This window comes from Liolophura sinensis, chromosome 12 (genome assembly GCF_032854445.1).
Source record: "Liolophura sinensis isolate JHLJ2023 chromosome 12, CUHK_Ljap_v2, whole genome shotgun sequence".
In the NCBI taxonomy this organism is placed as follows: Eukaryota; Metazoa; Mollusca; class Polyplacophora; order Chitonida; family Chitonidae; genus Liolophura; species Liolophura sinensis.
The window spans coordinates 1,125,346-1,151,518 of record NC_088306.1 but is presented as its reverse complement, the minus strand read 5'-3'; the positions used below and the strand labels follow the sequence as shown (position 1 = coordinate 1,151,518).

Genomic DNA, 26,173 nt, shown 5'->3' with positions numbered 1-26,173 from the left:
GGTTGAGTCAAAATTTGCGGAGGAAAGTACGGGCAGAAGCACATGGTGAATGTTTTCCTAGCTGGTGTCGATTCGATCGAGAGGAAAGTAGCCGAAAAGGATACTGCTGCAAACCACATGCGAGGCTCGCGAAGGATGCTATAGCGGAGTTCTGTCAGATCAAGGTAGGTATGTCAGATTGTTTGTAGAGTTAGCGACTTGCGTCGAAGCGAGTGCAGAGAGATCGAGAACTGAGAAGTGACAGAATCATGAGCATGGGGTGAAAACCCGGTCTTACTGCCTCACCCCACACGTTTGTCCGGTAGTAAATTACCCAGATCTATTCTTATCTTACCGTAAATTTACCAAACTAGAGGCTGATGTTATGCAGGTTTGGCGTCAAAATGAAAAAGATCTTACGAAGTTGCAAAACGTTCAAACTTGACACAGGGACCCGAGACAGAGGTGCAGGGTCTGGGTCGTTTGTATTGTTTTTACTCCCGCGACTTGGAGAAGTGATTCGAAGCTTATTCCGGTTAAGGCCTTCGATTTTTACCTTTGGCCTCTCTGCAGCTCGCCTGAACTGCCAGTAAACACGCTGTTTTTGTGGGAATACAGATTTACTAGCAACGCATATCACTTAATGACTACCGTAAACTGTGGAAAGCCATGTTCGCCCTTGTCACATGCCCCTCCCACTCTTGCCCCCCATCGCTACCCTACCACCACAAACTTCTTATACTAACATTGTGTGCTACAGCCATACATCCCCATAGCTGTGTGATCTAAAGTCACACATTTATAAGCCTGTCATATAGCATATTGTCCATGATTTTTTTTCTGCTGCTTCACATTTTCCAGAAGACATTTTTTTTTTTTTAAGAAGTGCCAGTATAAATTTATCTTGTCACTGTATGGATGTAAAGGGGTATGACCTGCTATATGTTGGTCCATCATGACAGAAACAGAAAACATACAGAAAGTCTGAAAGCCTTGTTAGACCCCAAGCAAACTTAGAAAGTCTGTACGACTACATGGTGGCTCGGAGAAATGAAGCCTGTGATTTCCACAAAATATGGGACATCTATATAAGTCCCATATTAATCTAATATAACACTGTAATAAATGTTCCTAATGGATATTTCAGTAATTGAAAATATCAATGAAAAATCATACATTCAATCTCTTGTATAGCATTGCATTTGGTGACCTGTGTGTACATATATTTAGTTTTTCTATTGGAATGGAGCCTGGTTGACTCTAATTGTTAAAGCACTAACTTGCTGCAACTATTAGGTGTTCAGTTAGTGAGGTTACATGTTCAAAACTGGCTCCATGTAAGTCAGCAGGTTTGTCAAGTAATTGGCAAAAGTTGGTTGTTTACTCTGTTGGGCATTCCAGTTTACTCCACCCATAAATCTGAATTGTCATAAAAGTGAAAAATACACATACAGAATTGAAAATCGATAAATATTTATTTTACCTGTACCAGGTATTAGAAATGTTCATGTGGTGTTATGCATTTGGACGGCTTTACTGGTAGGCGTCTTTGGTCAGTTTTTGTAATATTTTAGACACATCATATCTACTTGAGTGGCACATGTAACACTTTGTGTTGAGCTGTTAAATGGGATAACCTGGTATACATCTGATTATGTCAGTACTCTCACATTAGGTTCAAATATCATTATGCATGTATCTAGGGTAATCTGATATGCACACATAAGCAGTATGGTATTATTGCATTATTGCTGTGTATGTATGCACATGTATGTATATGTGCTAGGGGTTTAACATTGTACTGAACAGTTTGTCAGTCATATGACGACGAGGAGTCATTAGGTGTGTGTACATATACTGTCTCTTCGTGTCACAGGGCAAATCCATGCTGCCACTGAAGTATCTTGCTGAAGACACCAGACATGACACTCCAACAGTCGCATTATACTGACACCGGGTCAACCAGTCCCATTGCCTTGCTCTAACCCCTCAGTGCTGAGCACCAAGCAAAGCAGCAGCAAGGCAGCAGTATTACTATCTACAGTCTGTTGTGAAAATAACGTCATATAATAGAACTGATACTGAACAAGCCATAATGTATGGGTGTATTGATGGATGTATGTGAATATGTACATGTCATATTGTACATTTGTTTGTAGATACATGTAATTAATCTATGTAGACCATTTGCACTGGATCCCTCGTGTCTCACTACAGTATTTTGTAAAAATGTTGAGGGTGGCAGAACAATTTTCGTTGAGTTTACTTCAGCAAGGCTTTATGATAATCTCACCTTTTGCAACAATTTCTAATGAAATATGAAATCATGAGTGTTCAGGTGGTTAAGGGGTGAGGAGCCTGGTGAGGGGTGTGGTGAGGAGCCTAATGATGGGCCTGGTGAGGGGTGTGGTGAGGGGCCTGGTGACGGGCCTGGTGAGGGCTGTGGTGAGGGGTCTGGTGACGGGCCTGGTGAGGGGCGTGGTAAGGAGCCTGGTGAGAGATGTTGTGAGGTGTGTGGTGAGGGGCCTGGTGAGGGGTGTGGTGAGGGGCTGGTGAGGGGCCTGGCGATGGGTCTGGTGAGGGGTGTGGTGAGGGCTATGGTGAGCAGCCTAATGATGGGCCTGGTGAGGGGTGTGGTGAGGGGCCTGGTGACGGGCCTGGTGAGGGCTGTGGTGAGGGGTCTGGTGACGGGCCTGGTGAGGGGCGTGGTAAGGAGCCTGGTGAGGGATGTTGTGAGGTGTGTGGTGAGGGGCCTGGTGAGGGGTGTGCTGAGGGGCTGGTGAGGGGCCTGGCGATGGGTCTGGTGAGGGGTGTGGTGAGGGGTATGGTGAGGAGCCTAATGATGGGCCTGGTGAGGGCTGTGGTGAAGGGCCTGGTGACGGGCCTGGTAAGGGCTGTGGTAAGGAGCCTAATGATGGGCCTGGTGAGGGCTGTGGTGAAGGGCCTGGTGAGAGGCCTGGCGAGGGCTGTGGTAAGGGGCCTGGTGAGGGATGTTGTGAGGTGTGTGGTGAGTGGCCTGGTGACGGGCCTGGTGAGGGCTGTGGTGAGGGGTCTGGTGACTGGCCTGGTGAGGGGTATTGTAAGGGGCCTGGTGAGAGATGTTGTGAGGTGTGTGGTGAGGGGCCTGGTGAGGGGTGTGGTGAGGGGCTGGTGAGGGGCCTGGCGACGGGTCTGGTGAGGGGCCTGGTGACTGGTCTGGTGAGGGGCCTGGTGACAGGTCTGGTGAGGGGGTGTGATAATGTGACATACGGTGAAGACGGCCAGATGGTGAAGGAAAACATTGAGTGAAGTGTGATTCGCCTAATGTACAGTACATGTAGGTATGTTTTCTCTTGGGCAAGCCATGTTTAATGTGAACACATCGATCAGTATACAATATTGTAGGGGTATGTTATCAATTAGTAGGCCGTTCTTAAAAATTGTTTTGTTGGTTATGTTGTACCTTCATGTATGTAAAAAATTTTTTTCATTGTGGTTAATGACAAAGATTAGAATTTTCAAGAAATTAACAGCTGGGGAAAAAAAAAAAAGAAAGAAATTCCATCAGTATTTCAATATAGCATTGAGGGCCCTTTTTTTGTAAAATCACTCTTGTTACCCCCAATGATCATATTTATATTGGTGGCTGTACTGCTATTACTAATAGACAAGTTTAGGTAATGGCACATGTAGCAATACCATTTCTGACCATTATGTTCAGTTTCCAGTGCCAGACACAGTAAGCATAGTGCATCGCCAGGCGTTCTTCAGGTGCCACAATCATAGCCATTTGTTTGCTCTACTGTACAATGTTCTTTGGCCGTGAGCACTCAGCTTGTGTTTGAGCAGGAAGATTTCACACAGTTGTATTCTTGTGGATGGGAATTTTCAAATTATCAGTGCTTTGAGAAAGTAAGCGTACATACATGTAGGTATACTTTTCAATTTTTTCATTTCAAATTCACTACTAAAGCTGTTGTACACTGTGTGTGAAACATGCAGTAAATGTCTAGAAATTCACTACAGAAGTTCGAGATGTACATTGTGTAGCTTGCCAATTTTTCTGGGCGTGCTGATTACTGTTTTGACGTGTCGACGGGCGTAATCGCTCAGCCTTTCCCACTGACACAAGTCTGTCCCAGGCTATTTAAGAACACCTCATCCTCTGTTGTTACTGCAGTGATGGTGAACTACCTGTTGTACTGTACGAGTATGACTTCTTGTAAACAGAAGCTATGGTGTATTACAAGAAAAAAAAAGAAATAGTGTAAAACACCGGGACAGACTTATTTTAGACCAGCAGTTTTACCCGTTGATAAGTCTTTATGATTTATGTACATGTACATGTAGTTGGAATTAAGAAATAAGGAGTTTTTGAGGTCGGCGAGAACTAGATCTATGTATGTCTACCAGGGTTTTTTTCTGGAAAGAATATGGAAGTGAATTGTTAAACAAGGCTTTAAACACCAGTCAGATAAGTAAGGTAATGTTAGAAGCTACCTGTTAGTTGTCTTTGTTTGTTGGTTGTTTTCGTGATTCTCAGAATGTATACCACATGTACACTGCCCGCTAAATGGTGAGCACAACACCCTGTATAACATTTCATAATTGTTCAAGGAATTGCTGTTGCTCCTTTGCAACTTGCTGTTTTTAAGCCCCTTTTCATTGAAATGCACCTATGTTATATTGTCACCTATGATTTAATCTTAATATAGCTCATTTCAGTAGCAAGGAGTCATTGATGACATACATGTACCTGTAGTTATCTATTGGAAAAAAAAGAATTCCAATTTTTTCAGACTTCTTTTTAATATTTGAAGCAAAATTTTGGTTGCTACTAGTATATACTAGTATCCTAGTTGGACACCTTTTGAAATTGGTCGGATTATTATTAGGGGTCCATACTAGTATCCTAGTGGGACACCTTTTGAAATTGGTCGAATTATTATGAGGGGTCCATACTAGTTTCCTAGCAGGACACCTTTTGAAATTGGTTTAATTATTATTAGGGGTCCATACTAGTATCCTAGCAGGACACCCCTTGAAGTTGTTCCGATTATTAGGGGTCCACGCTAGTATCCTAGCAGGACACCCCTTGAAGTCATTCCGATTATTAGTTGTAGTAGTATTCTTGGTCAGGTCATGAAATTGCAGTTTCTCCTAAACTGGTAAAGGTAGAAAAACAATGTTTTTATGTTTTGACCCAAAAAAACCAACAAAATTTGGCAAACTGTCCTATATAAATAACACGGGAGCTTTGTGTGAGACTACATGAAACCATGGACCGTGTTTACAGCGGGAAAGGTCATCAGCTCTGGGACAATGATTTCTGTTTGTCTTCTGCTCTGGGGCACCAACTTTACAACAGTGTATTCTTTCTTTTGTTCTCAGCTATCCAATTCTCCTAATCTCTATTCTAGTCTTCAGTACTTTGCCAGTTGTAAATGATGCTTGATAGTGTAGGGTTCAAATCCAGTACATTCCTTTACGTTTTTTCGTGTTTTTAACCATTATTATGAATTTTATAGACATCAGGCTTCAAGAAGTGGTAGAAGTCCATTCTCATGGGCCCGACAACGCTGTTGGATAACAGCTTTAATTTATTTATTTGATTTGTATTTTATGGTATTGGTACTCTAGAATGTTTCACTTGCATGACACTGGCCAGCATTATAGTGGGAGAAAACCGGGTAAAGCCTGGGGAAAGCCCACTACCATGGCAGACCTTCCCATGTAGGAATCCAGCATGCATGAACTGGACTTGAACTCACAGCGACCGCTTTGGTGTAGTATAGTCATGGGCATCCTTTAATACTAGCTGTTAATTGATCATATATCATATTTATGGTAAACTATGAAGTTGGTATTTGAGCACCTGTACGTGATACTTGTTCACAGTCATCACTGAGCATTCTATGTACAGCTGGTGATTACCCCACCCTGCCGTTCACATACGTGTAGAAATTAAACTGAGTGGAATGTTGGCGTAATAGGGTTAGTGGCTTAAAATACAAGGTGTTTTACTTGTATGTTAATAATGTGAATCAAATGTTGTCAAAATAACAGGTGTTGCTGATGAGCTTATCAATAGGAATATGTATACATGTACCTATATAAAGGTATTGAGGCGCTTTTTTAATTGCTTTGGCACAGTAGGTTCAGGTTCAAACTTGGCCGTGGACAAGCAATTTTTGATTGAGTGAGTGAGTGAATGCTTGCGGTTTAACATCGTATTTAATATGAATCGTCGTACGGTCATATGATGACGAAGGAATCCTTAAAGTGCATGTAATGTGCCTCGTTGTTGCAGAATTTTTGATTGACAGTCTCAGTGCAAGCAGTTGTTGTTGAGTAGTGTTCCACGTTTGTAGGAGAGCAGTGGTTTCACGAGTGTGATATATGCATGTCATGTGAGTATGTATATAAGTTGCCAAAGGTTGGTGGTTTATGCCAGGCGTATACTGCAAGCTTCCCCCATCAAAAGTATAGAAAAAGTGAAAGAAAAAAATACTGCAGTTGTGTCTTCAGAGTGATGACCCCGAGAATATTCAAAAGTTTAACTCATCCGCTACGATCTGTAAGTGTCAAATGTAATAGGAGTCACTTTCTGTTATTTTTAAAAACAATGTGAACCTGAATAAATGACATTAATGCAATAAACAATGATCTAAGATGTGCCCCTGGAAAGTTGTTAATGTTTGCATGATACTAAGGCACCCTCTTTATCTGGAGCTCTTTTAAGGAGCGAGTGACCAAACATTTTCACGCCTGACACAAAATAGAGTTCTGCAATTCTTCAACCTATCAACATGTTTGCAAGTTGCTTATTTAACCATGTTCTGAGGACATTAATCTGTGTAGACTGATAAAAGTATACTTTTTGTAAAGCGCTGAGATTGGCCAATCCAACCAATGAAGTTTTGTCTCCAAAAACAGAAGAAAAGGGTGCATAAATTGCACTAAATGTTGCTGTTTCATATGCGAAACAGTTGAGGAATTGTGGTATCAACAGTATTTTGTCTGTGAAATTATGTATATGCGAGAATGAAAATAGATGTATAGTATCGTTACTATTTTAAAGCTTTATTCTCCAACTTATGATAACAAGATGTTATCCTGAAAATTTCAAAGAATGAAAGGTTAAGATGTGTGATTGTTTTTCTTTTTCTGGCTTTACTTTCTACATGCAGCTTGCGTTGTTCATACATGTATATTTGCCCTGTGAGATTGAGGGCCGTTATCCTATCCCACCCTGACGGGAAGTTTATCATGGCAGGTGGCCTTTAACTATCCATTAATCACGGCTTTATCTTGATGATAACATTATTGATTGCAGCCGTACATCATGTAAATCCCAGACTGGCCTTAAAGTGAACCAGCATTACATGAGCACAGTTAGGGCTATGTACATGTCACCTACGCTGAGCTGAGGTGAAGTTCCTGTTTGGTAGTTGACTTTTAGTGACGAGATTATTCTTAATGGTTGTCTTAAAAGCCTGGTTTTTACACATGGCTGTGCGAAGAAGCTCTGTATGCTGTCTGTCTGTCTGTCTGTCTGTAGCTGTGTGAAGAAGCTGTGTATGTTGTTCTGTCTGTCTGTCTGTAGCTGTGTGAAGAAGGTCTGTATTTTGTTCTGTCTGCCTGTCTGTCTGTAGCTGTGTGAAGAAGGTCTGTGTGAAGAAGCTGTGTATGTTGTTCTGTCTGTTGTTCTGTCTGTCTGTCTGTAGCTGTATGAAGAAGGTCTGTGTGAAGAAGCTGTGTATGTTGTTCTGTCTGTTGTTCTGTCTGTCTGTCTGTCTGTAGCTGTGTGAAGAAGGTCTGTGTAAAGAAGCTGTGTATGTTGTTCTGTCTGTTGTTCTGTCTGTCTGTAGCTGTGTGAAGAAGGTCTGTGTAAAGAAGCTGTGTATGTTGTTCTGTCTGTTGTTCTGTCTGTCTGTAGCTGTGTGAAGAAGGTCTGTGTGAAGAAGCTGTGTATGTTGTTCTGTCTGTCCGTCTGTCTGTCTGAAGCTGTGTGAAGAAGGTCTGTATTTTGTTCTGTCTGTCGGTCTGTAGCTGTGTGAAGGTCTGTGTGAAGAAGCTGTGTATGTTGTTCTGTCTGTCTGTAGCTGTGTGAAGAAGGTCTGTGTGAAGAAGCTGTGTATGTTGTTCTGTCTGTTGTTCTGTCTGTCTGCCTGTCAGTCAGTCAGTCGATCAGTTGATCATTCAGTTGTTTGTTGATTAGTTTGGTTGTTTGTTTATGATAATTCTAATTATGAACATGGCTCATGGACATTCACGTATCCTGAAGATTTTCATTGTTCACATTTGGCAGGATATCTCAGTTGTCAATCGCACATTTGATTTTCGACTTAGTGTGACTTGGACTTGCATTACCGGTAACTCCTATGTTGTTCAGACAATGTTTTCACAGTTGTGTCAGCACGAGTAGCGACCACGTATTTGCGACCAAAACAGCGAAATCCCAGATAACCGCAGTCTGGACTATGTGGTGTAAGGGGATTATAGTTGTGTGCTATTTATGCCACTCTTCTGACCCATGTACATGTACCCTTGTATTGTTTCAGGAAGTCCCCCGGACCAGGAAGTGTAAATTATGTTGTTGCCTGCAGACATAAGCGTAACATTACACTCTCAAGTTTTAAATATAGAATGGTCATAAATTCTTTTATTATCGCTTCTAAGTTTGCCAAGTCAACTAAATATCAGGTGTCGGTTCCAGTGTTGATCATACTGTAATAATCAGATCAGATTTGTATGTGTACAGGACGTGAATGTAGGCGATTTAAGCTACATCCAGCCATTGTAAAGGCCTAAAAGTCTAATCTTCATATGATTTTTTATTTATTTGTCTGTTTGATGTGTATTTAACTGTTTGTGCTCGTGAAAATTTCACATGTATGATTTGCAGTTAGGTTTATGGTTGGTGGAAACCATAAATAAACTACCCATAAACGCTGCAGGACCGCTTCATTGGTCTAATGGTTGGAACGTCTGTGTCATTGTGAGGAGCCGTGGCATCAAGCACAGGTTCGGTCGTACCAAAGACTAGGTTGCTGCCTCGCTTGACAGTCAGCACTGACAGGTTAGAGCAAGGAAACATGACTGGTTGGCCTGGTTTCAGTATAATGTGACTGGGTGAGGTGTCATGTCTGGTGTCTTCAGCATGATACTTCAGTGGCGGCAGCACTTTCGCAGCATGGACTTTCCCCTGCCACAAGGAGACACTCTTCGTCATCATAATATGACTGCAGATTTGTGAAGTGTGACATAAAACCTCAAGCATGCATAGATACAAACGCTGCAGCTGTTGCTCGATTAGGTCAAATCTGATCAGCTGACCGTAAACTGTAAACATGTACATGTACATTGTATATATATGTTGAAGTGTTTAATTTGCAAGCTGTCAGACGCACTATTTTTATATGCAGTATGCAAAGTATGAAAAAATTTGGGATCCCAAACTTCTCACCCCCAAACCATTAGCAGGGGACGAGTCATAATGGTTGCTCCTTCACTAGTTTTTAAGAGCACAATGGAAAAATTGAGCTTTGGTCATCACAAAAATGACTTGGTTTGTATCTTGCAAATATTCATTATTTATTGCACAAAGGATTGTCTGTGGTATTTTATCTACTTCGATATGGTGTTACAACAAATGTAATGTAATAGCTAGAATGTAATACGTTCGACATCTCAATGTAATACATTTGACATCTCAGGATAATTCATTTGACATCTCAGTGTTATACATTTGACATCTCAACATAATGCATTTGACATCTTGATGTAATACGTTTAACATCTCTGTGTAATTCATTTGACATCTCAACAAAAATACATTTGACCTCTCAACATAATACATTTGACATCTCAATGTAATACATTTGACATCTCAATGTAATACATTTGACATCTCAATGTAATACATTTTACATCTCAATGTAATACATTTGACATCTCAATACAACACATATGACATCTATAAAACATATTGAATGACCTCATATACATTCTGAAGCACCCAAAGTATCAAACATTTTGACCCATGCTTAATAGTTGATTGGTTCGGAATACCAAATACCATGGGTTCAGACCGTGGGTTCAGACCGTGGGTTCAGACTGTGGCTTCACACCGAGGGTTCAGAGCGTGGGTTTAGAGCGTGGGTTCAGATTGTGGGTTCATACCATGGGTTCAGTGCGAGGGTTCAGACCGAGGGTTCAGAGCATGGGTTCAGACTGAGGGTTCAGACTGAGGGTTCAGACCAAGGGTTCAGGGCGTGGGTTCAGAGCGTGGGTTCAGACCGAGGGTTCAGAGTGTGGGTTCAGAGTGAGGGTTCAGAGTGAGGGTTCCGAGCGTGGGTTCCGAGCGTGGGTTCAGAGTGTGGGTGCAGACCGTGGGTTCAGACAGTGGGTGCAGAACGTGGGTTCAGACAGTGGGTGCAGACCGTGGGTTCAGAGTGTGGGTGCAGACCGTGGGTGCAGACCGTGGGTTCAGACTGTGGGTTCAGAGCGAGGGTTTGGGGCGTGGGTTCAGGCCATGGGTTCAGACCCTGCACGTATTGGGGATGATATGATCAGTCAACCTGCATGATATGAAACCTTACATAACAGCCAGGAATGTTCCCTAAATGTCATGTGCTGTGGGAAAAGGCACATACTCGCTTTGAATAAAGCAGAGAGAGAGCTGTCATCAGGGTCTGTACATCCAGCAAAGCTTTTTAATTTCATTGCCATGTCCCTTCCCAGTTGTGAGCAATGCTTCTGATTGATTCGGATTTCTCTTATCTGGGTAACGTTACCAATTTCCATGTGTAAAGATTAAGGCATGTGCGAACCTCAGTCTCTTACGTAATGTTCACCTTCTGATTACAGAGAAGTTACAGTGTGTAGGCTTTTTGTTGTCCTTCAAATTATAGGCACACTAACTCGTCTCTAACATTTTAAAAAACTTTTTTTTAGTTCGAAGTACCCGGATGGTCGTAGGTTTCCCCCGGGCTCTGTCCGGTTTCCTCCCAGAATAATGCTGGCTGCTGTCGTGTATCAGTAAGTGAAATATTCTTGAGCACAGCGTAAAACACCAATCAAATAAATAAACAAATAAATCCAATTTATGAGTACAGCGTAAAACACCAATCACATAAATAAATAAATCCTATTTCCCCGATAGCTCAGTTGAGGTGGTAGATCCAAAGTCAACCCTGGGTTGGGTCTTACCTAAGACGTTGAAAGAGGAATTTGTAACTTCTTCGCTTGGCGTTTGGCATTAAGGGGATAGTGCAATGACTGGTTGATCCGTATCGGTATAATGGCTCAGGTGGGGCGGCTTACTTGCCTTCGTTAAGCCGTCGCACTGAAGCAGCACTAGATAAAAGGGCAGTGGAAATCCTGCAACAAGTAGGCACATTACATACACTGTAAGGACTCCTTTGTTGTCATATGACTCGCTCACTCCAATTTCTGGGCATCATATTTCATGCATTGTCATGAGTATCAAATTTATAAGGCCATCAAAAAAGTATCTTAGTTGGACTTAACCCAACAGACCCTACCAAAAAGTTTCTGTTGGGGTTTCATTAGCTATACTAGTAATTTAAAAAAAAAAATTGTTGTAACCACTGACCTTCATGTGCACCATTTTAAAATTTTTTTTTCCTCTACAGTGTCAGGTTACGCCCATCGAAAATTTTAAGGATGGCCTAATTGGCTGTTGGAAATGTTTCATGTGTCTGTGCATGCATGTATAGGCCAGAGTATTCTTCTAAAATTTGGGACAGATGTTAGTAGTGTTGAAACTAGAATATTGTATTTCTTTACAATACACTTTTTTGGAAAAGTAAAGATATGAGTGTGTTCATCAGATGGTCAAACCATGTGAGAAAGAAGAAACTCAATATGCCTGCTAGAATTATATATGTAGTGGATAAAATGAGTGGACCAGGTGTCCCAAATTTTAGAAGAAATAAGGTAGTTCTGATATGAATGTAATACAGCCTGCTTTGTCAGTGTAACGAGATGTGATTAGCTGGTAATGAGGGTATGTCTGAGGATGCCAGATTATAGATAGGCTTGGTGACATAAGCTGTCCTGTTGTGAATGGGAACAAGCAGAATAACCAAATGAATCTCTAATTACATGTACTCGAGTCTGCGTGAAGATGTGTGCATGTTGAGAGAACTGACAGGAAATTTCGTAACAAATGTGACTTCAGTGTGCATTCTCTGTATTATCGTTATCAAGGATTACAGTTTTGGGGTATAACACAGAATCTAGTGTTGAGAATTGGCGGAAGGGCCACTACTGGTTTTGAACTATCGACCTCAGACATGTCAGACCATGCAGCAGTCTCAGAGGCAGGCACCAAAATGCAAGCAGTGCATGTCAGTTGACAGTATAGACCACTCGCAAAAAGAGGAGGTAGCTGACAGGTAGACTTCATGGCAAACTTCCATGTACAGAAATGAAATCTGCCAGTCTGATGTACGTCTACATCCTCATTGTCTACATGTACGTCTACATCCTCATTGTCTTCATGTATGTCTACGTCCTCATTGTCTACATGTACGTCTACATCCTCATTGTCTACATGTACGTCTACATCCTCATTGTCTATATGTACGTTGACATTCTCATTGTCTATATTTGTAGTCGACATCCTCATTGTCTACATGTACATCGACACTCTCATTGTCTATATTTGTAGTCGACATCCTCATTGTCTATATGTACATCGACATTCTCATTGTCTATATTTGTAGTCGACATCCTCGGTACCAACGTCCTCATTGTAGGTGAGCAATCACAGCAATGTTTTGCTGTACAGGTGAGTGCAGACCCTGTACAGTGTACTTGTAACTGAAATTTTCTTACCATCTGAATGTATTCTTAGATCTGTCTGAACCCTCCTGACCCAGTTTAGTCTCGTCTGTACATGTGAGCTAACCAGGTGGAACTGCTGAGTCGGCTATTATAATCCAGGGCATTTTATAGCTACATGTAAAACATACATACACCTGTGCACCTCCTCTTGGTACTGCTGAGTCAGCTATTATAATCCAGGTCATTTTATAGCTACATGTAATACATACACACACATGTACACCTCCTCTTGGAACTGCTGAGTCAGCTATTATAACCCAGGGCATTTTATAGCTACATGTAAAACATACATGTACATACACATGTACACCTCCTCTTGGAACTGCTGAGTCAGCTATTATAATCCAGGTCATTTTATAGCTACATGTAATACATACACACACATGTACACCTCCTCTTGGAACTGCGGAGTCAGCTATTATAACCCAGGGCATTTTATAGCTATATGTAATACATACACACACATGTACACCTCCTCTTGGAACTGCTGAGTCAGCTATTATAATCCAGGTCATTTTATAGCTACATGTAATACATACACACACATGTACACCTCCTCTTGGCACAGCCGAGTCAGCTATTATAATCCAGGGCACACACACACACACACACACACACACACACACACACATGTACACCTCCAGGTTGAGGTGTTAAATCAGCCATAATGAGCCAGGTCATTTTATAGCTAGAATATATACATGTACACCTGTAGGTAGAACTGCCGAGTCAGCTGTAATGGACTAGAGCATTTTACCAGCATATCATGTACATCTCCAGTTAGAACTGCTGAGTCAGCTATAATGATCTAGTTCATTTTTTCAAGCGTGCACACGCGTACATGTACATGTACCAGGTCCTAATCCTGCCCTTCTCAGCGTCCAATTACCCAAGCCCGAATTTAATATAAGACTTGGATTATCTACTTACTCGCTAGGCTTCGGCTAGCCATTCGCCACATTAGTTTTGGCAAATATAATTCCTTTGTGGCGAAAGAAAATTGGCATCCCTTCGCAACAGTGGCGAAAGCAATGGATGCCTTTCAACTTCAGTTGTTTAGGTTTAAAGTTCGTAAATTTACTCAATCATCATTTAATCAAGAAGGAATATTTGAGTTTGGTGTTAAAGAACTTGGTTATGAAAACAACAAAGTTTTTAAAGAGCATTTAAAATCGGAAATGCATGCCCTGAAGCAGGTGACGAAAATTGAACCTGTGATAAATCAATTAGCTTTCAGAATATGTGTGCCGGAAATTACTTTTAATTTACTTTTAAAAAAAAGAAAAAAAAATGCCGACCAACCTACTCGACTGATTAAACAACTTTTTAATGATGGCCTGGGGTATCTATGATACAATGTGATGATCAGATGCACATGTCATCTGGGGTGGCAGAGTTTTCCACATATCAGTAAATACAAGCCGTCCTCAGACTGAATTTTCGGGCTAGGTACATGTTGTGGTGTGCACACAGGGTGGAGGTCAACCGTAGGAACCGAGGCCCTTAAAAATGTATGAGAATCGAAATATTCAACAATGAGGTGCCCTTCACCGGTGGTTCCACCCCTTGCCCTTCTGACCTCAGATTAAGCCCTGTGTACATCGCTTTAGGGTAGAATTGCTGAGTCAGCTGTTTTGAAATAGGACATTTTATAGCCAGGATATGTATACATTGACATCTACATCTCTATTGTAAAGTGGAACTGCCGAGTTGGCTATTACATGTACATGTATTATCTACGTGTAGGGAACTTTGTGACCAGAATACCTGTGGACACCTCCAGGCTGACCAAATGAATCAGGTACATGTACATGTATTATCTACGTGAAGGGAACTTTGTTGCCAGAATACCTGTGCACACCTCCAGGCTGACCAAATGAATCAGCTACATGTACATGTATTATCTACGTGATGGGAACTTTGTTGCCAGAATACCTGTGCACACCTCCAGGCTGACCAAATGATTCAGGTACATGTACATGTATTATCTACGTGAAGGGAACTTTGTTGCCAGAATACCTGTGCACACCTCCAGGCTGACCAAATGAATCAGGTACATGTACATGTATTATCTACGTGAAGGGAACTTTGTTGCCAGAATACCTGTGCACACCTCCAGGCCGACCAAATGAATCAGTTGCATGTATTATCTACGTGTAGGGAACTTTGTTGCCAGAATACCTGTGCACACCTCCAGGCTGACCAAATGAATCAGGTACATGTACATGTATTATCTACGTGAAGGGAACTTTGTTGCCAGAATACCTGTGCACACCTCCAGGCCGACCAAATGAATCGGGTACATGTACATGTATTACCTACGTGTAGGGAACTTTGTTGCCAGAATACCTGTGCACACCTCCGGGCTGACCAAATGAATCAGTTGCATGTATTATTGTCCAGAATATTTTATAGTCAGATTATTTGTTAACCAATTGTCAGATACCTCTGTTAACGTGTATATCTCCAGGTTGAACTGCCTAATCAGCTACTGTGATCTAGAGCATGTGACCGATATATGTGTAGACAAACCTGTACACTTCCTAGCAAAACTGCTGATTCAGCTGTAATGATAATAATGTCTGTGGGTAAAGGCTACATTATTACATGTATATCTTATATCCAAACTGTATAATGGGACTTTTTCAATAGGAAGAAAGTCATTATTAATAAACCAGCAACTTGTGGTTAAATAAAGCAGAATGGGATGGGATGGGGTGTTGCGAGAGTTGGGGCATTGTGGGTGGGCGAGGGGTAGAAATGGGTTGAAGACCAGGCTTGGCACGTCTTACGTGTATGTACTGCGCACGTAAGTCAGAACTCAGTATTGTCCTCATGTTACAATGTACATGTCCATCAGTCTGCTCATGTCAGGTGGGTTTTAGAGATAATTTACTGAAAAGGCCATTAAAGTCGCGATTTATAGCCTGACCGCTGTCATAACCGATCGTTTTGTATTTATGGCTTTCTTAATTGCCTCTACCTAATGGGTTTTTATGTCAACGGCAGAACATGGATTTAAAACAACAATATTTTATTATATATGGGATCAGATAAATTCTATAGCTGGCCACGCTGAAAGAGTGTTTATCAAATACATGGCTCTGCTTTGGGCTGTAAGAGTAAGGAAGGTTTAACAGGGAGTTAAGCGATTTTCTGAAGCCTTCATGCTTTATGGCCTAAAGCACACCAGGCGTAATGATGGGGGGAGGACCCTGGCCGAGTGGTTGGCATGCATTCCCTTTGGGTTTTCGCCTGGGATGCATCAGACCCCCCTCACCCTTCAGGTTCCCCTGTCGACACTTCAGTGACACCCCTCCAATCCCCTTCTCCGCACACTTCAGTTTCTCTCGCTCTACACTTTGGTGATCCCGTAACTAAATACTTCAGTTTTCCCCACCCATGAAACAAACTATTCTGTGTGTTCAGGTAGTCTTACCTGAAGGTTTCATGAACGTCACTAGTTTTCTTCACTTCATGGTCTGGGCCTGTTACATGAAGGTTGTATGAACATCTCTGGTTTCCTTCAGTTCACGGTCTGGGCCTGTTACATGAAGGTTGTATGAACATCACTGGTTTCCTTCAGTTCACCGTGCGGGCCTGTTACATGAAGGTTGTATGAACATCACTGGTTTCCTTCAGTTCACCGTGCGGGCCTGTTACATGAAGGTTGTATGAACATCACTGGTTTCCTTCAGTTCACTGTCCAGGCCTATTACATGAAGGTTGTATGGACATCACTGGTTTCCTTCAGTTCACGGTCTGGGCCTATTACGTGAAGGTTGTATGAACATCACTGGTTTCCTTCAGTTCACAGTCCAGGCCTATTACATGAAGGTTGTATGAACATCACTGGTTTCCTTCAGTTCACAGTCCAGGCCTATTACATGAAGGTTGTATGAACATCACTGGTTTCCTTCAGTTCACAGTCCAGGCCTATTACATGAAGGTTGTATGAACATCACTGGTTTCCTTCAATTCACGGCCTGGGCCTATTACATAAAGGTAGTTAGTTCCCATCATAAATCTTGTAAGTCTGGAAGTCTAATGTTTACATGGACAGTGTACATATAGCCTAATTCCTCAACCTTTTCAACCACCACTGTTGCCTGTAAAACATTTGGAGAGAACTGTGGCATTAGTGGCGTAACTTGGCAAAAGTTAAGAAAATTGGCATCGGACAAGTGAATCGTGTTTTGTGGATGCCCGTCATCGCGTTTGACCTGTGTGAGCATAAAGATAATCTGTACTCTGATTTCCACATGTAGACAATCCTTCCTTTGCTTGAATCTTTGAAAAGAAAAGGGGGCTTTGAAGATTGAAGATTTACAGTATGATAATACATGTATGACACCTTCTACAATACAGGATTATAGAGTCTGAGTCAGTGGAAGGATATCAGGTTCATGTGTATTGTCACATTTTTCGTTCATCTGTTTACTTCACTCAATACATTGTATATGCTTAGGTAATTGAGGATGTTATAAATGATAGTACCACTTTGTGACAGGAAACTGCACTTTAGTGTGTGCTTAACGTGACACTCTGTTGTGTAGAGCCTGGTTTATTGGCGAGTGTGTCATGGGTGTACTATATACACATGCTCACTACAATGATGTGATCACATGTCAGAGGTCACATTATATGAGAGAACGTGAGAGGTTGAAGTCATGCGCCAATATATCTGAAGTAATGTTGAAAATGACAACTTAGACATCTTGTCTTTGCCTGAAAGAACCACATGTGCCAATATGTCTGAAGTAATGTTGAAAATGACAACTTAGACATCTTGTTCTTGTCTGAAAGAACCACATGTGCCAATATGTCTGAAGTAATGTTGAAAATGACAACTTAGACATCTTGTTCTTGTCTGAAAGAACCACATGTGCCAATATGTCTGAAGTAATGTTGAAAATGACAACTTAGACATTATGTCTTTGCCTAAAAGAACCATATGTGCCAATATTTCTGAAGCATGGTTGAAAATGACAACTTAGACATCTTGTCTTTGTCTGAAAGAACCACATGTGCCAATATGTCTGAAGTAATGTTGAAAATGACAACTTAGACATCTTGTCTTTGCCTGAAAGAACCACATGTGCCAATATGTCTGAAGTAATGTTGAAAATGACAACTTAGACATCTTGTTCTTGTCTGAAAGAACCACATGTGCCAATATGTCTGAAGTAATGTTGAAAATGACAACTTAGACATCTTGTTCTTGTCTGAAAGAACCACATGTGCCAATATGTCTGAAGTAATGTTGAAAATGACAACTTAGACATTATGTCTTTGCCTAAAAGAACCATATGTGCCAATATTTCTGAAGCATGGTTGAAAATGACAACTTAGACATCTTGTCTTTGTCTGAAAGAACCACATGTGCCAATATGTCTGAAGTAATGTTGAAAATGACAACTTAGACATTATGTCTTTGCCTGAAAGAACCATATGTGCCAATATTTCTGAAGCAGTGTTGAAAATGACAACTTAGACATCTTGTTCTTGCCTGAAAGAACCACATGCGCCAATATGTCTGAAGTAATGTTGAAAATGACAACTTAGACATCTTGTCTTTGCCTAAAAGAACCATATGTGCCAATATTTCTGAAGCAGTGTTGAAAATGACAACTTAGACATCGTGTCTTTGCCTAAAAGAACCATATGTGCCAATATGTCTGAAGCATGGTTGAAAATGACAACTTAGACATCTTGTCCTTGCTTGAAAGAACCACATGTGCCAATATGTCTGAAGCATGGTTGAAAATGACAACTTAGACATCGTGTCTTTGTCTGAAAGAACCACATATGCCAATATGTCTGAAGCAAGTTTGAAAATAACAACTTAGACATCTTGTCTTTGTCTGAAAGAACTATATATGCCAATATGTCTGAAGTAATGTTGAAAATGACAACTAAGACATCGTGTCTTTGCCTGAAAGAGCTATATGTGCCAATATGTCTGAAGCAAGTTTGAAAATGACAATGTAGACATTGTGAAAGAACCACATGTGCCAATATGTATGAAGTAATGTTGAAAATAACAACGTAGACATCTTGTCTTTCTCTGAAAGAACCACATGCGCCAATATGTCTGAAGTAATGTTGAAAATAACAACTTAGACATCTTGTCTTTGTCTGAAAGAACTGTATGTGCCAATATGTCTGAAGTAATGTTGAAAATGACAACTAAGACATCGTGTCTTTGCCTGAAAGAACTATATGTGCCAATATGTCTGAAGTAATGTTGAAAATGACAACTAAGACATCGTGTCTTTGCCTGAAAGAACTATATGTGCCAATATGTCTGATGCAAGTTTGAAAATGACAGTGTAGACATTGTGAAAGAACCACATGTGCCAATATGTATGAAGTAATGTTGAAAATAACAACGTAGACATCTTGTCTTTGTCTGAAAGAACCACATGCGCCAATATGTCTGAAGTAATGTTGAAAATAACAACTTAGACATCTTGTCTTTGTCTGAAAGAACTATATGTGCCAATATGTCTGAAGTAATGTTGAAAATGACAACTAAGACATCGTGTCTTTGCCTAAAAGAACTATATGTGCCAATATGTCTGAAGTAATGTTGAAAATGACAACTAAGACATCGTGTCTTTGCCTGAAAGAACTATATGTGCCAATATGTCTGATGCAAGTTTGAAAATGACAATGTAGACATTGTGAAAGAACCACATGTGCCAATATGTATGAAGTAATGTTGAAAATAACAACGTAGACATCTTGTCTTTGTCTGAAAGAACCACATGCGCCAATATGTCTGAAGTAATGTTGAAAATAACAACTTAGACATCTTGTCTTTGTCTGAAAGAACCACATGTGCCAATATGTCTGAAGTAATGTTGAAAATAACAACTTAGACATGGTGTCTTTGTCTGAAAGAACCACATGTGCCAATATGTCTGAAGTAATGTTGAAAATGACAACTTAGACATTGTGTCTTTGCCTGAAAGAACCATATGTGCCAATATGTCTGAAGCAAGTTTGAAAATAACAACTTAGACATCTTGTCTTTGTCTAAAAGAACCATATGTGCCAATATGTCTGAAGTAATGTTGAAAATGACAACTTCGACATCGTGTCTTTGCCTGAATGAACCATATGTGCCAATATGTCTGAAGTAATGTTTAAAATGACAACTTCGACATCGTGTCTTTGCCTGAATGAACCATATGTGCCAATATGTCTGAAGCAAGTTTGATAAGACATTGTGCCCTTGACATCGTGACCTATGTCTGAAGTAATGTTGAAAATGACGACTTCATCATGGTATTCCAATGAGGCAGCACTATAATGGGTATGTCTGCACCGAGGCCTTTCTGCTTGAAGGAAATACTGTTGGGGTAATATACCTGTCATAATGTGGGAAAAAAATATAAGACACAAGGAAGCAAGCAAACAGAAGTAGTATAATGTTGAGAATTGGTGTAGGCAATTCCCTTGTCAGCCCAATCCAGCGTGGAGAGCCATGCAGAAGGACCTTAGATCTTGTAAATGTGTTCGTATTTCATCTGTTCAAAAAAGTATTGGAGTATTAACTGTTCTCATTCTAAAGGTCACAGTGACTTGATGCAAGACAGGTGCACTGGGAATACAATGAAACCTGTGTTGTTTGTATGTGGAGAGTCATGTTTATGATCCTCTGGGTGGGTGTTAGACGCATGATGGCACGAGAGATATGGGTTCATTGTGAAATTCTCATGGTTCCTTTGTCCAAAGTCAAAGGCCAGTGGTTTACGCCAGGCACTTAGGTTAATTCTGATTTTTAGTTTGGTGCTATGCAACAATCAAATAAATAATTATATATAAATGTTGTAATCTGCAAACTTGGTGAGGCTTGCAATCAATAGGTATTAACTGGTAAAAACATGGTGAGGCTTGCAAACAATAGGTGTTAACTGGTAAGAACATGGTGAGGCTTGCAAACAATAGGTGTTAACGGGTAAAAACATGATGAGGCTTGCAAACAATAGGTGTTAACTGGTAAGAACATGGTGAGGCTAGCAAACAATAGGTGTTAACTGGTAAAAACATGGTGAGGCTTGCAAACAATAGGTGTTAACTGGTAAGAACATGGCGAGGCTTGCAAACAATAGGTGTTAACTGGTAAGAACATGGTGAGGCTTGCAAACAATAGGTGTTAACTGGTAAAAATATGGTGAGGCTTGCAAACAATAGGTGTTAACTGGTAAAACATGGCGAGGTTTGCAAACAATAGGTGTTAACTGGTAAAAATATGGTGAGGCTTGCAAACAATAGGTGTTAACTGGTAAAAATATGGTGAGGCTTGCAAACAATAGGTGTTAACTGGTAAAACATGGCGAGGTTTGCAAACAATAGGTGTTAACTGGTAAAAATATGGTGAGGCTTGCAAACAATAGGTGTTAACTGGTAAAAATATGGTGAGGCTTGCAAACAATAGGTGTTAACTGGTAAAACATGGCGAGGTTTGCAAACAATAGGTGTTAACTGGTAAAAATATGGTGAGGCTTGCAAACAATAGGTGTTAACTGGTAAGAACATGGTGAGGCTAGCAAACAATAGATGTTAACTGGTAAAAATATGGTGAGGCTTGCAAACAATAGGTGTTAACTGGTAAAACATGGCGAGGTTTGCAAACAATAGGTATTAACTGGTAAAAACATGGTGAGGCTTGCAAACAATAGGTGTTAACTGGTAAAAATATGGTGAGGCTTGCAAACAATAGGTGTTAACTGGTAAAACATGGTGAGGCTTGCAAACAATAGGTGTTAACTGGTAAAACAGGGTGACATGAGTCTTAATTGTAACCTACAGGGGTTGAAATAACAGGGTATGAAAAGTTAGGCTTCAGATAAATGCAAACTCAGTGGCTTGGTGGATAAATGTTGTATCACCTGTCACATAAACGTTGTATCACCTGTCACATAAACGTTGTATCACCTGTCACATAAACATTGTATCACCTGTCACTGATTTCCTGTAAACTGGCTGCCAGTATCAGCTACATCTGTAGATGTAGATTGTAGGTGAGGGCCTGTCGTCTCACATTTGGGGAAATTTTAATGAAAACAACACATTTTGAGGGGAAAACGGTGTGCCAGGGAACTGTGATTTTTAGTACTTTGTATTTAATAATAAACTGGAACTTTACCTGTCACATACAATAAAAGCTTGTGAATGGGTATTTAAGTAAACCGAAATCAAACGCACAAACCTTCATTCCTCCTAATGTACATGTGCCTGAACCCCAGTGTTCAGACAATAAACGAAATGTGTCCCTCATACCTGATAAGTGTCAATTTTGGGAATGTCCCCAGTTGGGACATTTGTACATGTAGCTGCAAGTTGGGTAACAGGTCATTGGGAATGGGGCCAGATATCGGCCTTTGGTGCATATATATATATATATATATATATACACATAGCTAGATTATGACATGAATGTACATAATCTGTTTTAGCAGGTCATGCTGACTTTAATCGTATTTACTCTGGCTCTGCATTCAACCTGGAAAGATATACATGTACACGTAAGGCCCTGAAATAATTAGTGCTTGTCAATATCGATATTGTACATGTAGGAGTCAGTGTCTGCGAGCACATCAAACACGCTGTTTTTCCGTTTCACGCTTTGCAGACACCAGATGGTTGTAACAGGGATCATATTTATCTCTTGCATTTTGGTTAAAGAGCTGTTCTACTCTGTAATGTTTGATTAACGTAATTGTTCTGTGAAATTATATATATGTATTTTATATAACATTGTTTTGTCTGCATCCAGTTGGCCCTTCAACACTGCAAGTGGCCACAAGTTCTGTTCCAACTCTGGGAGATTTAGCTGCAGCTTTAAAAGGTTTGTCAGTGACTTAACAAAGACATCTTTATTGTCAAGACATCAATCATATTTAAATGAGACTTGTACATTCTGAGGTAAGGCATTATATACCACTCAAATTATGGAATAAATGAAAAAAAAAAATTGTTACACATAAATTTTACAAATAAATGGGCACCCCGGTTCCCTGAACATGATAACTGGCTACAGTCGTATGAGTGCAAAATTATTTTGTATGGTATTAGGGAACCATCAGCCAACCAAGCAGTCCATCAATCAATCAGTCAGTCAGTTATGTTTGTATTGCCCAACTGTGTGTAAAATGTGTCTGTTTACATTTATTTTGTAGGATGAAAGTACATGTAAACAGACTGGAAAGTGAATTGCTCTATACATGCACATAGAAATGCGTGCACAGTACATGTACATATATATATATATATATATATATATATATAATGTAAACAAATGTATATAGTACAGTATGCTAACTGCCATAGCCTAATGTGTATTTCATGTACCCCAAATTGTGGGGGTGACGTAACTGATTGCGTGTTAACGAGACATATTCATCATTGCTGCACCTCTGGCAGGCTGATGCGTTCTGCATGTACGGGAGGTTACACGCGTGTCACCTGGAGTGTGTTATCCAATATCCTGTAAGGAGCTAAGGTAGTCATCTGTCTGGGTGTTGTAGATACAGCGGACTTCATCAACATGTTCATGGACAGAACAGCACTAAGCTTTGCGGCCATAAGGACGATACATTATTTATCCTCTGTGTTTGATTGGAGATTCACTCTTTTAGTTCAGGAATATTTTATATATATGAACATGCAAATACGATACATCTGGTATATTAATCTGTGCCTAAATTGTAGAAAAGTTTGTGAGTAACTAGCCAGTGGTTGGTGCTTACCCAGGTCACTCCCGTTTCCTCCGATCCATAAAAAAGACTGTCGTCGTTTCAGTGAACAATTCTCAATTATAGCATTAGTCAACTATGAATAATTAATCAAAAACAGTTTGTGCAAACCATGTACTTGCTTGGGTGGAGATAGATGTAAATGCTGAGGTGATTTTTCTCTCACTGACATGAGAATCTGTTGCAGAGTTGATGTCCCAACTGTCCTCGCTCTCATTGCTTTTCTCTACATGTATGTACATGTACATTGCAGGTTCCATTGCATGGATTCGTACATAATGCAAGCTCAGAATACAGTGATCTGTATAATACTCAGTTTATCAGGATAAACAATTTTTAGTGATACTCTTCAAGTTTCCTGGGAGCCGTTATCGGTATCATTTGGGTTTTGACGTACATGTAGCCTTTATTTAAAACTTTGCAAAGGGCAGACTGGCCAATTTTGGGTTTCTTTGTTGTTCGGGGTTTGTGAGTAGAGTGTAGCGGAATGCTGGGTATCTGAGCGAGACATTGATTGACACTAGGTGTACTACGCGAATTGATCTGAATCACATAGCTGGCAGCCATGTGTAATGATGGCCTATGAGCAGCCTGGGAATGTGATGGTAAAGACTTGTTACCGTGATGCTGGTACATGAAGTATCAATGCTGAGGGGTAGGCCAGGTAATTAAGACCCGTTAAACAAGGTTAGGGTCTTGAGTAAAATTGCGACCGGGATGGCCGCAGTCATTTATCTTCATTCCATGTCTAACGTAGATAGGAACACTCTCCAAGGCCTTTTCAGTTAACAGCGGGCATTTATTATACATAATAATAATAATGATAATAGTAATAATGGTTTTATTTCAAGAGGGTTAAATACAGTGTGTATACTCAGTCAGCACTGGGTTGATCTACCCTGAGGCCCTCAGGCACAAACAAATTTGAAACAATACATTACATTGCATATGCGTTTGAAAACATGGTAATTTGGATGGTGTAAACCACTTGCAACAAGATTTTGAAAACAATACATATATAAATATACAGTGGCAAATTAAATCAACACAACAGTGAAATAGTAATAAAAGCAAGTGTGAATTTGGCCACCATAACTGTCCCACGCAATGGCAGAGATAGGTTAGTGGGAGATGGATCATTACCGACGCCTCTCTATCCCCTCCAGAAGTTGGAACCTCATGACACATGTCCAGAGCACTGAACGAGTGAGTGGGAGGCGGCCCATTACCAACCCCTTTCTACCCCCTCCAGAAGTTGGAACCTCATGACACATGTCCAGAGCACAGAATGAGTGAGTGGGAGACGGCCCATTACCGACGCTTTTCTATCCCCTCCAGAAGTTGGAACCTCATGACACATGTCCAGAGCACTAAACGAGTTAGTGGGAGGCGGCCCATTACCAACCCCTTTCTACCCCCTCCAGAAGTTGGAACCTCATGACACATGTCCGGAGCACTGAACTTGTGAGTGGGAGGCGGCCCATTACCGACGCCTCTCTATCCCCTCCAGAAGTTGGAACCTCATGACACATGTCCAGAGGACTGAACGAGTGAGTGGGAGGCGGCCCATTACCGACGCCTCTCTATCCCCTCCAGAAGTTGGAACCTCATGACACATGTCCAGAGGACTGAACGAGTGAGTGGGAGGCGGCCCATTACCAACCCCTTTCTACCCCCTCCAGAAGTTGGAACCTCATGACACATGTTGAAAACAGAGAATGTGTGAGCGGGTGATGGCCCTTTCCCATCCCCTTCTCGTCTGCATATGAGCTCAATATATAATTATAAGTTTCAGTTCTTGGGAAAGGCGTTTTTAGGTTAACTGCAGTAGTAGGTCTTAAATTCATAGCAGGGTTTAATTCAGTTGAGAATAGAGCTGACATATAGGCTGGGAAACAGCATGGGAATGACCAGACTCTGAGGTCCTTACAGGTCAACCCCCAAACCCTTTTTCCTTCCTCTCTTTACTTGAGAAACAACCATATTTATACAGTTTACAATTGTTTGTTTACTTAACTATTAGTAATAGTTGCTGGTTTCAGGTATAAACTTGTTCTTTAATTACAAACACTGACTGATTAGTCAAATGCACAGGTGGAAAGTTAATCCCCACATTTAATCTGCTTAACTATACATGTTAACAAACTGGACACCGTTGACTGCCCAGTCTATAGCTTGATTTAACTGTTCGTATGTCACACGTCTATTATAACTATTTTACATGTACATTACACTTGACCACTACATGTGTGTCCACAGCTTGTCTGTAGCTCGTTCACTAGTAGTTTACATGAATTATTAGGATGATCAGTATATAGCTGGTCATAAAATGATCAGACAATCAGTAGACATGCACATCTATATATATAGACATGAGGTGTAGGCCAAGTGATGATCAGACAATCAGTAGACATGTACATCTATATATATACACATGAGGTGTAGGCCAAGTGATGATCAGACAATCAGTAGACATGTACATCTATATATATACATGAGGTGTAGGCCAAGTGATGATCAGACAATCAGTAGATATGTACATCTATATATATACGAGGTGTAGGCCAAGTGAT

At 40.7% G+C, this 26,173-nt stretch overlaps 2 protein-coding genes across 4 annotated transcripts in view; one reads left to right on the top strand and one right to left on the bottom strand.

Moving 5' to 3' along the window:
* Window positions 1–26,173, top strand: part of LOC135478987 (peripheral plasma membrane protein CASK-like) — a 288,668-nt gene continuing 262,495 nt past the window's right edge. For all 3 annotated transcript variants that reach the window (XM_064758684.1, XM_064758681.1, XM_064758680.1), the window contains exon 1: window positions 1–164. The gene's annotated coding sequence lies outside the window, so the exon portion shown is untranslated. The remainder of the gene's footprint in view (window positions 165–26,173) is intronic.
* LOC135479307 (uncharacterized) lies at window positions 2,575–3,260 on the bottom strand. Its single transcript, XM_064759130.1, has 2 exons — window positions 3,008–3,260; window positions 2,575–2,873 (listed from the first exon to the last, which is right to left on the bottom strand). Exons 1-2 carry the CDS (start codon window positions 3,258–3,260, stop codon window positions 2,575–2,577), a joined length of 552 nt encoding a protein of 183 aa, XP_064615200.1.

Bases quoted from the DNA above. Each gene is read 5' to 3' on its own strand.
- LOC135479307 (XM_064759130.1), bottom strand. From the start codon at position 3,260: ATGTTTTCCTTCACCATCTGGCCGTCTTCACCGTATGTCACATTATCA. The intron at 2,874-3,007 runs GCCCGTCACCAG...TCCTTACCACAG, and splicing joins CTCACCACAGCCCTCACCAG to CCCTTACCAGGCCCGTCACC.